Consider the following 12793-nt stretch of genomic DNA (forward strand, 5'->3'; position numbering starts at 1 on the left):
TTTCAAAACTACAGAAGAGAACGGTTTATTCTGTGGAAACTACAGCTCTGTATAAATACATGCTCGCAGGTTTCAGGGCTTCCAGGAGAAATCCGCACTCTTACATGACTCCGTGTTTCTGTCCTCTGTGGGATTCATGAGTCGGGTCTGAGCTCCAGCTTCAGTCATAACATCTTACAACGGTTGATGAGATTTAGCGCTCAAACAACAGGAAGACTAATTAATTAACCAGTACAAACAAAAGAACAATTACATGTTTTTCTAATTTCTTCTTTTCAATTCTGTAAAATACACAGCAAAACGTTCTCTGGATCCAGCTTCTCTTTTTTATATCATTGCGATTCAAATATATTTAGCAACATTTCACTTTGGGGTGTAAAGTTACAAAACTCCCAACAAAAAGATGAGAATAACTGTTAGTCACAGTTTTAAATATTAACTGAAAAACAAACAAAATATCAACGTTGTATTCCCCATTTTTTATAACCAAAAAATAAATAAAACCTCTAATCTCTCAGTAAGAAACGCAGCAATGTGACGTCAGATACACAAATGCAGAAAAATGCTGTATTTGGGGGGGGGACTAAAAACAGACCACCTGTTAGTGGGACATATAGTTGTTACTATGTGCACTAATCTGATTCATTCAAAGACAGGTACAGGCGTGTTCATCACGTCCTCCTGAACGTTCTCTTGGTCTGCCTTCAAGCGCTTCATATTCTTTGTGTTTGCCATGTTTATTTAAATGCTGCCTGAGTCATGCCGCATTGGGAAACGTGTTCTTAATTTTTGGGGGTTTTCCTGATAATACATCCAAGCCCTAAACCCAAAATATGTCCAAACTGCATGTCTGTGTCAATACGTTGGTGGAGAGGTCCTACCGGCCAGATATTGTTATCCATCTCGATAAGAAACCAGAATCCTTTCAAAATAAGAAAGTGATTCTCGGCATGTATAAGTCAGTAGTGCTATAGTTCTCTCCCCCCCACTCCCCCCCCCTAGAGAGGCAGGTGAAGGGAGTAATGGGAGCCGGCCCAGCGGCGCACAGGTTTGCCCACCCTGCCGATGACTGGCAGTTTGTGGGCGTAGGCACGTGGCGGGATGGCAGGAAGAGGCGGGGTCGGGGCGAAGGTGGTCTGGAAGGGGCGACGGCCCTGGCAGCGGCGGCCCATCTGCCGCCCGCCGATGAGGAAGGTGAACACCGGCAGGCCTGTTGGAGGGGGGGTGAAACGGGCTTTGGGGAAAACGTCTCGGGACAGACCGGCTGAGCGTGGGCCGGCACGGGACGAGGAAGATCTGGAGCGCTGCACCGAGGAGGAGGAGGAAGAGGAGCGAGCCAGGGACCTGAGGAGAGGAGAGTTATTTTAGCCTTGCAGACCATTTACATGCACTGAACTCACTGCAGGAGAGGGACACCAGGAAACAGAACAGGGCCTCCTTTATCTGCTCTCTTACCTTCCTGGTCCTGTGGCTGCCAGGCTGGGCGGGGGGGGATCAGTGCGAGGACTCCCATCCTGCCTGGGGCTGATGTTGAGGTTGGCCGTCAGCTGAGGCATCTTTCGGGCGGTGTCAGGGTTGGAGGCGGGGCCAGCAGGCTCCTTCTTGGTGTCACTGTGCTGGGACAGGGTGCAGGGGGGGTAGCTGCCCCACCCGGGCCCCGTGCTGAACCTGACCGCCAGGCTGTCCCCGAAGAAGGAGTACAGCTCGCAGTACATGGCGGGCAGAGGGACCGGGGTCCACTCCTCCCAGGGGCAGCCAGCCCCCCCCGCCTGCAGGTGGCTGGCGATCCCCAGGGCGGCATCTGACAGAGGCTCTGGGGGTGGGCTGAGGCCGGGGGAGCTCACCCTGTAACCCATGGCCCCACCCACAGAGCCCTGCTGACCACCGGAGCCCCCGTCTGCAGGCTGACTCAGAGACAGAGCCTTCATCTTCAGCAGCCGCTCCACCGCCACCTGCAGAACACACAGGGGAGCCACGATGTGAGGAACCACACTTTTAATATCAATGTGTCTACACATTACTATAAGCTGTTCTCGAGGAGTAGCAGGAGTACAAAATATCTTATTTCGGACAGTACAGAACGTCCTGGCAGGGACATAGCCTTCACACTGTACATCTTAAGTATATAATATCCTGCTTTATATTGTGTTAACTTCAATAGTGTTTATTTGTCAGACAGTTTATAGATTCTTTATCATATATATATATATATATACACACACACATATTTCTTTCTTTCTCTAATGCCAGTTTATTCCTATTTTGAGATGTTTATATTTTAGAAATGTTTAGGACTACTTTTTCCATTTCTAATTATGTGCAGTGCCTTGTTTTGTTTTATGCGGCTGCAACAAAAACATTTCCCCAGTTTGGGATTAATAAAGTACTTATCTCATAGCATTTGATGACCCAATAACCTTTCCACCATATACTGCCACCCTAAACATGAACACTACATTTAAAAAAACAATGTGTTCCAAATAATTATTTTTTCATTCCTTTGGTATTCTGGGATGTAATTAATGCAGCCCTTATCCCAATGTTTTAAATAAACAACAGATCAAAAGACTGTAAGGTATCATCATAACGACTTACAATAGTCATTACAATTTACAGTGGGGCAAAAAAGTATTTAGTCAGCCACCAATTGTGCAAGTTCTCCCATTTAAAAAGATGAGAGAGGCCTGTAATTTTTATCATAGGTATACCTCAACTATGAGAGACAAAATGAGAAAAAAAAATCCAGAAAATCCCATTGTCTGATTTTTTAAGAATTTATTTTCAAATGATTGTGGAAAATAAGTATTTGGTCAATAACAAAAGTTCATCTCAATACTTTGTTATATACCCTTTGTTGGCAATGACAGAGGTCAAACGTTTTCTGTAAGTCTTCACAAGGTTTTCACACACTGTTGCTGGTATTTTGGCCCATTCCTCCATGCAGATCTCCTCTAAAGCAGTGATGTTTTGGGGCTGTCGCTGGGCAACACAGACTTTCAACTCCCTCCAAAGATTTTCTATGGGGTTGAGATCTGGAGACTGGCTAGGCCACTCCAGGACCTTGAAATGCTTCTTACGAAGCCACTCCTTCGTTGCCCTGGCGGTGTGTTTGGGATCATTGTCATGCTGAAAGACCCAGCCACGCTTCATCTTCAGTGCCCTTGCTGATGGAAGGAGGTTTTCACTCAAAATCTCACGATACATGGCCCCATTCATTCTTTCCTTTACACGGATCAGTCGTCCTGGTCCCTTTGCAGAAAAACAGCCCCAAAGCATGATGTTTCCACCCCATGCTTCACAGTAGGTATGGTGTTCTTTGGATGCAACTCTGCATTCTTTCTCCTCCAAACACGACGAGTTGAGTTTTTACCAAAAAGTTCTATTTTGGTTTCATCTGACCATATGACATTCTCCCAATCCTCTTCTGGATCATCCAAATGCCCTCTAGCAAACTTCAGACGGGCCTGGACATGTACTGGCTTAAGCAGGGGGACACGTCTGGAACTGCAGGATTGAAGTCCCTGGCGGCGTAGTGTGTTACTGATGGTAGCCTCTGTTACTTTGGTCCCAGCTCTCTGCAGGTCATTCACTAGGTCCCCCCGTGTGGTTCTGGGATTTTTGCTCACCGTTCTTGTGATCATTTTGACCCCACGGGGTGAGATCTTGCGTGGAGCCCCAGATCGAGGGAGATTAGCAGTGGTCTTGTATGTCTTCCATTTTCTAATAATTGCTCCCACAGCTGATTTCTTCACACCAAGCTGCTTACCTATTACAGACTCAGTTTTCCCAGCCTGGTGCAGGTCTACAATTTTGTCTCTGGTCTCCTTTGACAGCTCTTTGGTCTTGGCCATAGTGGAGTTTGGAGTATGACTGTTTGAGGTTGTGGACAGGTGTCTTTTATACTGATAACGAGTTCAGTAATGTGCCATTAATACAGGTAACGAGTGGAGGACAGAGGAGCCTCTTAAAGAAGAAGTTACAGGTCTGTGAGAGCCAGAAATCTTGCTTGTTTGTAGGTGACCAAATACTTATTTTACAGAGGAATTTACCAATAAATTCATTAAAAATCAGACAATGTGATTTCCTGGATTGTTTCCCCCATTCTGTCTCTCATAGTTGAGGTATACCTATGATAAAAATTACAGGCCTCTCTCATCTTTTTAAATGGGAGAACTTGCACAATTGGTGGCTGACTAAATACTTTTTGGCCCCACTGTATATTAAAAATAATATATATTGTGTGAAGGACTTGAAGTGTCAAAATGAAAAATATAATATTAATAATTAAAAGAATAACAGCACAAAAGAGAAAAACAACACAAATCAAATGATTATTGTTATAAATGTAACTCCAAATTCAGTTTTGTTTTCAGATGTCCGAATGATCTGCTATCGTGCCGCTTAGCACAAAATACTTACAATTTCCAGGTCTTTTACTTTATGAATAAGAAATGGTATTGCATGAATACTTAGAGGCCGGATAAAACGTTGCACACAACATGATATTATATGTTGAATTGGACGTTAAACCATAAAGCCAGGCTGGATCCCTGCAGTACTGACCAGGATGGCTCCGTACACCTTGTGTCCGTCTGCTTTGACCTGCGCGTTGGACACAGAGTAATCATCCAGCACGGCCTGCAGGTTGGCCCAGTACGCAGGGAGGTGAGGGAACAGCACCCTCTCAACGGCCTGCCAAGAAAACACACACAGGACATCACTGCAATGCAGAATGCACAGAATGATCCCTGATCTGGTCAGGCGGCGGCAGGGAGCGTACCTTCCACCCCAGAGCGTGGAGCCCCACCACGGCCCCGTAGTGGGAGCAGAGGGGCCTCACCGGGTCGGACAGAACCTTCTGCAGGGACAGAAGAATCTGATGGTACAGACCGCTCACCAGATCTCCGTGAGTCCTAGAGTGAAACACATTCAAAAAAATGAAGGACTTTGATTGGGCGTTCACCAGGTGGGCGGATACACACTCAGCTCAGAATGTGCCACAGTTTGGTAACATGTTCGCCGTTACAACTTTAAATAGTGATGATGCTCATTATTTGTTTTTGCAGCTAGCTCCTCTGTGCAGGTGGCCCAAAGCTACTCAGTTCAAAAATATTCCATGAGGTGCTGAATAATGTCGTAACAAATCTCCATAAAGATTTACCACATGCCAAGAGGACGCCCTCAAAGCTCCTGTTGATGTCCACTTAGCTCACAGTTGAGATGCAGGAACTAGATCAGATTTGAGATTTATGCATCCTTTTTTTTCACCAAACGAGCAAAATGGTTATCGCGTAATTTTATGTTGATCGATTTATAAATGTATCAAGTAGTTAAAAAGCTCAGACACAATTCTTTTTTACTGGATATTCAGCAGTATATTGGATGACAGCACATATTTTGGATCCTCAACAAATATAGCAGAATTAATTCATTGGAATGGAAGAGTGCAAGTAAAGCCAGTAAAAATTAAATGGCAACCACTATTAAGGGTACTGGTAATGAGGATGATATCATTTATGAAATCTTTGTGACAGAAAGAATCTCCTTCTCCATGAGACTTAAGAAAATTAAAGGAAATGTGGAAGTGGAAATGACATATTTTCTTATATAAAGTTGTTTTATTTTTAAGTTCACATAAACAAATACAGAAAACATCCTTTAGCTGTGTTTTAAACATAAATTGAGAAATGCATGCCATGGGTTGTAAAATATGTGAGATCTGCTTCTGTAATACTAGTTATTATGGAATATCATTTGGAGTTTTGTAATAACCCCTGCTTTCACATGCATGGTCTTCTCAACCTCTGTGTACAGTAAACAATAGATACACTGTATTTGATTTCACTATACAGTATTGAATTTGTTCTTGTATGTCTTATTATATTCACATGAATAGAGTCACATACAACACTCTCTGCATTATTGAGATTATTGTATTTATTACAACATATTTTGCACCATTTTATTATAGTCTATTCTACTCCGTCTCTTCTTTTAAATTATAAGTCTTATTGTTTTATGTGTTGTATATATTGTTGGAGGAGCCCGGGACTTCAGATTTCCATTGCCATATCTACACTGTAGCTGCTGTGCACATGACAATAAAGCCTTTGAATCTTGAACAAATTATCCTGGGCTGATCTGCTCACCAGAAGATGTGGCTGAGCAGCAGCGCGGCGTAGTCCCGGAGGGTCCAGTGGTCGTTGAGCGGGTTGATGGAGGCGGCGAGGGGCTCCAGGATGCAGTACATGACGCTGGAGACCAGGCTGCGCACGTACGAGCCCAGGTACAGGTAGGGGTTCTGCACCAGGCTCTTCACCATGTGGAGGAGCCGGTTCAGCTGCTCCAGGTCGTGGCTCACCGACTTCACCTGGACACACAGACACACACACACAGACACACACAATCAACAACTGGATACAAGTGAGTTGATCTACGAATGTGATGATGGGATCCACCTACCCCACTGATGACGTAAACAAAGTATGGCAGTAGGGCGGCGATCTTGGAGTTGGACTGGAGGTCCAGCAGAGCCACCTGAAACACAGGAGGGAAATGTTTGTGGTGACACGTTGTTCAGCTGGACCGGGGGGGGGGGGCAAACTCATTTTAGTTCAGGGGCCACATTAGATAAATAACATAAGATAAGATGTACTTTATTGATCCCAAATGTTGAAACATTTTTGTACAGATCACTGGAAGATGATTTTGGGGAGTGCAGTTAGTGTCTTCTCTAGGATTTCACCCCGAAGGCCAGATTGGACCCTCTAGCTGCAGCCGTATGTTAGTCACCCCTGAGACAGACTGAACATCTGCCTGTGTTCAGCAGTGCTTTACCTTCATGAGGTGGGGGTCCTCCCCCAGGATGGCCCGTGTGATCTGCTGGTAGTACTTCAACAGGTCCTCTGATAGGGTCTGCACCGCTGAGGGAACTGGGACAATTCAACAGTGAGGTCAGAAAACTGAAGCACACTAAAAGCTCAGTGGTGTAATGAGGGAAGTAAATTTACTCAAGAATTGTACTAAAGGGAAATGTTGGGGTACATTTTAATGCTACTTTTATTCCACTACACTTTGGAAGCCAATATTGTACTGTAAATCCTGCATTAGAGCGAAGCAGAAAATAAACGTTTGTTCATGTCTTAAAGCTGCTGAGTCATATATTGCACCTCAAACAACAAATAAATCAAGGGTTCCGGTTTCTTTACTTCCTCTGCAGAAAAAGGAGGGTAAAAGAAAGGATGGAATTCAGAAAATCTCAAGTTTCAGTGTCAGCCTGCTGCCTGCCACTCGTCCACCGGCAGACCCACCGGACATCCATCCCCTATTTATTCTCCGTAAACACAGAGCTGTCCCTGCAGTCTGACCAGACATCTGACACCATCTTCATATTTCTGGAGTTTTTGACTAACAGGGATATTCATGATTATTCTGCAACGGTGAGAGTTTTTTTTGTTGCAATGAGCAACATAAGTGATTGTCCCCTCGCAACAGTCACCATAGTGTTTTGAGGAGAGGCAACATCCCCTACCATGTGAAGCATATTAATAATAATGTGGCTTAGTCTTACCTGTCCCCTGAGGCTCCAGGTTTCCTTTGCCGTCCAGGTACGACACGTTTACTGTCAGAAGAAGAAAACAGAAGAAAATATCAGTTCCAGATTCCTCCTGATCAACATTCTCTGTGCTGTCAATACTTTATGGCGGCAGTGGGTCGTACCTCGCACCAGCGTCTCAGCACAGCCTTTGGGAATGTTGGTGGCCAGAGCCAACTCCACCAGGTTGATGTCCCGATCCTCGATGAAGAAAAGCTCTCCTTCTTTTGCTGAGCGGAAGGGAAGAGCGTCCTGGGCCCCGTAGCCACATATAGCCTGATGAACACACAGAAGTCATGTAAAACTGACCCTTTAGACATTATTGGAGACAGACCATTGATGAGCAGCACAACATTCTCACCTCCACGTTGCTCCAGCGCAGAGCTCTGTTGAAGTCCTCCACCGTCAGCTTCCTCCTCTTGGCATGTCTCATAAACTGAGAGCTGCTCTGTGAGGGCCAACAAACACATCAACGGCATATTAGACAATACATACTGTGATTGTCCATGTGTGTGTGTATACGTCCTTCCTTTTGCATGATCATCCACCCAAAATTCACCTCCAGAGTATGAAACAAGAATAGTCGTTTGTGTTAAATCTGAGGATCGCTTCATACTTAAAAGGACAGATTTTGGGTAAAGTTAAGCAGGGCGTAAAGTAATTAAGTCGAATGTACTTAATTACAATATTGAGGGACTTGTACTTTACCTGAGTATTTTAATTATGTGTTACTCTGTACTTCTACTCCACTACAATTCAGAGGTAAATGGTGTACTTTTACTCCCCTACATGTATTTAATCACTTTAGTTACTTTACAGATCTGGATTAATGATGGTAAATATAATCAGCCCTTAAATCAGACTTTAGTTCACCTGCAGTAAATTCAGCAGCTACCCTGCAGTATACAAAGCCATTCAAACTAGCTGCACCTTTACCAGCTCTGAGAACACTTTAATGATCAATAATTATAAAACATATCAGAGATATTATTCTGAAATGGACCAATCAAACAATGACTACTTTTACTGTCGCTACTTTAAGTACATTTAGATGAGAGTACTTTCTACTTTCACTGGAGGAACATTTAGAATACTTTTACTGTGACAGAGTATTCCTACACTCTGGTACTTCTACTTTACTCAAGTACAAGACCTGAGTACTTCTTCTTTTACTCAAGTAGAAGATCTGAGTACTTCTACTTTTACTCAAGTACAAGACCTGAGTACTTCTACTTTACTCAAGTACAAGATCTGAGTACTTCTACTTTTACTCAAGTATGAGATCAGAGTACTTCTACTTTTACTCAAGTATAAGATCTGAGTACTTCTTAATTTACTCAAGTACAAGATCTGAATACTTCTACTTATACTCAAGTACAAGATCTGAGTACTTCTACTTTTACTCAAGTACAAGATCTGAGTACTTCTACCACCTCTGATATTTGTCCATGTGTCAATACTTCACAAACAGCTGATGAGGCTGGTTACAATATTAGCCTGAATAGATACATTTGGTGTTGGGTAACGTGTTTTCAGTGATCTGTCCATGCACCCAGGCTGCACTGACCTGTGTGGCTTCCCTGAGCCGGTAGCACACATCCTCAGCCAGCAGTGTAGCCACATCGTCGCCGAGCTCCACGCCTGTACTCTCGGCCATGAGTTTGACGGAGTCCCGGGAAACCTCGGCAAAGCGACGCTCCTCACGGTCCGCCATGTTCACGGCGGCCACTCAGAAGCTGGGGAGGAAAAGCTCCTACGTTATCGTTAAGTGCAGCCAGTGGCCCTTTACATCTTCTTGGACACCAAATATGAAGCGGACATCGACAAGTCTTTTTAGGACCTCCGGGCCTCCGTAGAAAAGCACTTCCACAGCTTGTGTTGTAAAGTTTAGATTCAGAATATATCGACATTGATTCGTTTATGTGAATAAGCTATATCCCGAATTTATTAAAGCACATATCAGATTCGTTGCAGGTCTTTTCTTGTAAACTACCCGTAATGTATTAGTGATATTACTTCAACCTTTAAAAATGAACAACTTTTTGAACGGGAACTGGCACACAAGTGTTGGGGTCTCTTCCCAGCATGCTCACAACATGAAATCAGGGTTCCGTCTATCAGCTGGAACAAACTATTTCAATGGGACTATTGTGAAAAATAGTAAAAACCAAATACAACTTCAGATTGTCCGGTGTGTAAATGTCTGTCACTGCATCAGTTAGGTTAAATCAGAGTAAAACACAGTGAGGCAACCAAATCACCTTGCTAGCCGGAGCCATAACAGTACTGGTTGTAGCTAGCAACAATCATTCGAGGTGCTAATAGCTAAAGTTAGCTGTATACGGATAAAGAAATGCAACGCATCAAATCTTCTGTAACAAGACTTTACCTTCTTATCTAGAACGTCCGATCCTCAAAGGAAGGTTTTACATCGGCGTATCTTCTATAAACCACACTGTAAACATTAGGCGCTCCATTAACAGTGGAAAGTTAGAAAGCATAAGAAAGTGACATCCGTAGAACCCTTCAGAATAAGGCAACACTGGGGAGACAATTCAGTCTATATTTGAAGAGTGTGACGCAATGAGGGTCAAATAAAGTGTCTCACGGAAAAGTGTGTAAAGAGTCAACGTTGGGTTGGTGCATTTCAAACGTTTTCTTGAATTAACTGAATATATTTAACCTATACAAGTGTCTCATCCGGTTTTATTGTGGCTAACATGTAGACATGTTCCGTATACTAGTGAAGCGCTTGGAGTTAAAGGCTTGTGATTGGTCAATTGAAAAGTATTGAGAGTTACCGATTGGTTTATTGAAAACTCGTCAAACACAGGTGGGCTCTCATGGTTCAACTGAAACACTAAAAGAAATTGGAAAAATAAAAATGTCAGATACTGACTGGCATTTAAACTGTGCGAGTCATGAACCTGGCATCTAATGGTCAGTGCTTCTACTACAGTCTTGCTATTCAGCTCCTAGGCTTTCCACTTGATGTTGGAACCTGGAGCTACAGTGTGTGTGGTGAAAGGCAGGAGCAACCATGCAATGCGTTTGTCCTCAAGAATCCGAAGAGAAAAATTTAAAGTTTGACTTTCCCCCCGCGACATTCATGTCAATATTTTAAGAATAAAAGCACCACTACTTGCGCCGTGCAAATTTCAAACACTCAACGTGTACAGTCAAACTGGGAAGGCCTTAAGAGGAACACTACGGCCTGAAATATTGTAGCAGTATGATTTCCTGTTTACTCAGCCCACTAATGGATATACCTACCGAACCGAGTTCTCATTTAATGACTTCAAGGTTTAAGCAAAACTTCCAAATATTTGCAGGTGGAAATGTTTAAGATCTGGAAACCACAACATAAATGAGAGATTAAAATTAGTTTATTCATGATTCTGAGGTCAGACATCTCATATACTCAGTTCATTAATAAAGTATTTACAATAGTTTAAAAAATAATATACATACACACACAGCATCAACTTTACATTTTCCAGACCACTTGATCTGAAATTAAACAGTTAAAGACCTGTCTAACCTGCTGACATAAGCGCTCAGGTCTAACAACCTAAATAAAAATATAGATAATGCAGTCCCTATGGAAAGAGGAACATAAAAACAATGTCACTAAAACAGGTTTAAGGGAGCTGTGGTGTTCAGTGCTGAATTCTATTAACGGCCGCTTCCTGTCAGAGTGCCCGGTTGTCCTACATCTCCTGCGCCTTGCTGCTCTCCAGCTGCTGCAGACGGAGGGCCAGCGGCAGCAGCAGGTTGTTCAGGTGCTGGCTGGAGAAGGTGAAGGCGTTGTGTGCTGTGGCCTCTGCAGGGGGGGTGTTGACAGGGGAGGCTGATGGTGGAGATGATGAGGTAGAAGAGGTGAAGAAGGAGTTGGGGGAGTCTGAACCAGGGGACAGCTGGGGGAAGAAGGTCTGCTCGGGGGTTTTGATCTTGTTGGGGAGGCCGTGCTGGAAGCTGCACCGTGTGCCGTACAGGCAGAACCCGAATGAGCTGAAGGTGTGGCACAGAGCTCCACGAGGCTTCCACTCCTTGGAGTGTGGTGGGAAATGGGGGCTGGAAACATATGGTGGTGGAGTCTTCACCTCGACAGCAGCAGGCGACTCCAGACCACTTCCGAGGTCACCAGCCATTACATGCAGGAAGCTACAGCGGGTGCCAAAGGGACAAACGCCAAAGGAGCGGAAGGTGTGGCAGGCGACATTCTTGCGGCGGCGATAGTAGGGCCGCTGCTCGGTGGAGTTGTGGACGAACAGGCAGCGGCTGCCGTAGTGACAGTTGCTGTTCATGTGGAAGCTTCGGCACAACGCTGTCTTGTACTTTGGGTGGCGGGAGGGCACGTGGAGCTCGTGGAGGCCGTGGGCGAACTGGCAGCGCTCGGCGTACTTGCAGGAGCCGTTAGTCGAGTATCTGCTGCAGAGCTCTGTCTTGTAGCGGGTGGAGCAGACCGAGTGGGTGAGGGGCGGGGAGGCAGAGTCTCCCCGTGGGAGCAAGGCCCTAGCCAGGGAGAGCTCTTGAACACCAGAGTCTCCATCCGAATCCTCGCTGGACAGCAGGTTGTCCACCAGCGCCTTGTCTTGGTGGGTAGGCAGGAACAGGGCGTCACTACTGGTCTGAAAGAAAGACAAAGTTCAGAGATCGAGTTAGCATGGTAGAAGAAACACCTGCTCTGTCTACGTGCAGGAATCTGTTCCATTGGCTTCTGAAACTTCATGTAGTTGTAGAGACAGTTTCCTGTAGACCAGGTCTGCCAATTTCAGGAAAAATTCCATCTACTGCTCCTTTAGACACTACAAATTACATGTACAGGGTTTGAGCCAACAATGCTATGGGTAAGATGATGACTCAGGACCAACATTTAGTACTCTATAAAGCAACGTATTAAGGAACTGTTAGGCAGGAGTGAGGAATAAATTCAGCTCTGGTGTGGTGGTATTTTGATTCAAAATGTTACACAATTCTACTAACCGAAGTCAAATAAGTCAAAAGTGTAGGCAGCATTGTCTATAGCAAAAATAGCTGGACTTACCTCAAGCATGGCTGCAGAGAGATGGGGTTGCTTGTTGGGGATTTGCGAGGTAACTGCGGCAGAACAGAGTCTCCAAACCGGTCTGAAAAACGGAAAGCCTGGGTGGTGTTAGAAGAATGGCACTGCTGGGTTGTTATGGAGTCACAAGCAAC

The 12793-nt window shown here is 44.5% G+C and overlaps 2 protein-coding genes across 3 annotated transcripts; both read right to left on the reverse strand.

The window, feature by feature from the left end:
* Positions 1–9: 9 nt before the first annotated feature.
* Positions 10–10119, reverse strand: taf6l (TAF6-like RNA polymerase II, p300/CBP-associated factor (PCAF)-associated factor). 2 transcript variants are annotated; one of them, XM_063900236.1, is made up of 12 exons: positions 9984–10119; positions 9162–9330; positions 7956–8042; positions 7720–7870; positions 7571–7621; positions 6838–6932; positions 6463–6537; positions 6150–6370; positions 4781–4913; positions 4564–4692; positions 1456–1952; positions 10–1344 (listed from the first exon to the last, which is right to left on the reverse strand). In XM_063900236.1, exons 2-12 carry the CDS (start codon positions 9306–9308, stop codon positions 999–1001), a joined length of 1932 nt encoding a protein of 643 aa, XP_063756306.1. In that variant the 5' UTR covers positions 9309–9330; positions 9984–10119; the 3' UTR covers positions 10–998. The 2 variants fall into 2 exon arrangements, with proteins under 2 accessions (XP_063756306.1, XP_063756307.1); XM_063900237.1 differs by having other exon boundaries at positions 9987–10115.
* An 843-nt stretch (positions 10120–10962) lies between these two features.
* cth1 (cysteine three histidine 1) lies at positions 10963–12782 on the reverse strand. Its single transcript, XM_063900800.1, has 2 exons — positions 12642–12782; positions 10963–12225 (listed from the first exon to the last, which is right to left on the reverse strand). Exons 1-2 carry the CDS (start codon positions 12648–12650, stop codon positions 11305–11307), a joined length of 930 nt encoding a protein of 309 aa, XP_063756870.1. The 5' UTR covers positions 12651–12782; the 3' UTR covers positions 10963–11304.
* Positions 12783–12793: the final 11 nt, after the last annotated feature.

Source organism: Eleginops maclovinus, chromosome 14 (genome assembly GCF_036324505.1).
Source record: "Eleginops maclovinus isolate JMC-PN-2008 ecotype Puerto Natales chromosome 14, JC_Emac_rtc_rv5, whole genome shotgun sequence".
NCBI classification, from domain to species: Eukaryota; Metazoa; Chordata; class Actinopteri; order Perciformes; family Eleginopidae; genus Eleginops; species Eleginops maclovinus.

What these genes read in the sequence shown, in the direction of transcription:
- taf6l (XM_063900236.1), bottom strand. Translation starts at nt 9,308, where the DNA reads ATGGCGGACCGTGAGGAGCGTCGCTTTGCCGAGGTTTCCCGGGACTCC. An exon ending in TGCTGAGACGCTGGTGCGAG is followed by an intron (nt 7,622 to 7,719) that starts GTACGACCCACT and finishes TTCTTCTGACAG; the next exon opens with TAAACGTGTCGTACCTGGAC. An exon ending in CCTGGAGCCTCAGGGGACAG is followed by an intron (nt 6,933 to 7,570) that starts GTAAGACTAAGC and finishes GAATTGTCCCAG; the next exon opens with TTCCCTCAGCGGTGCAGACC.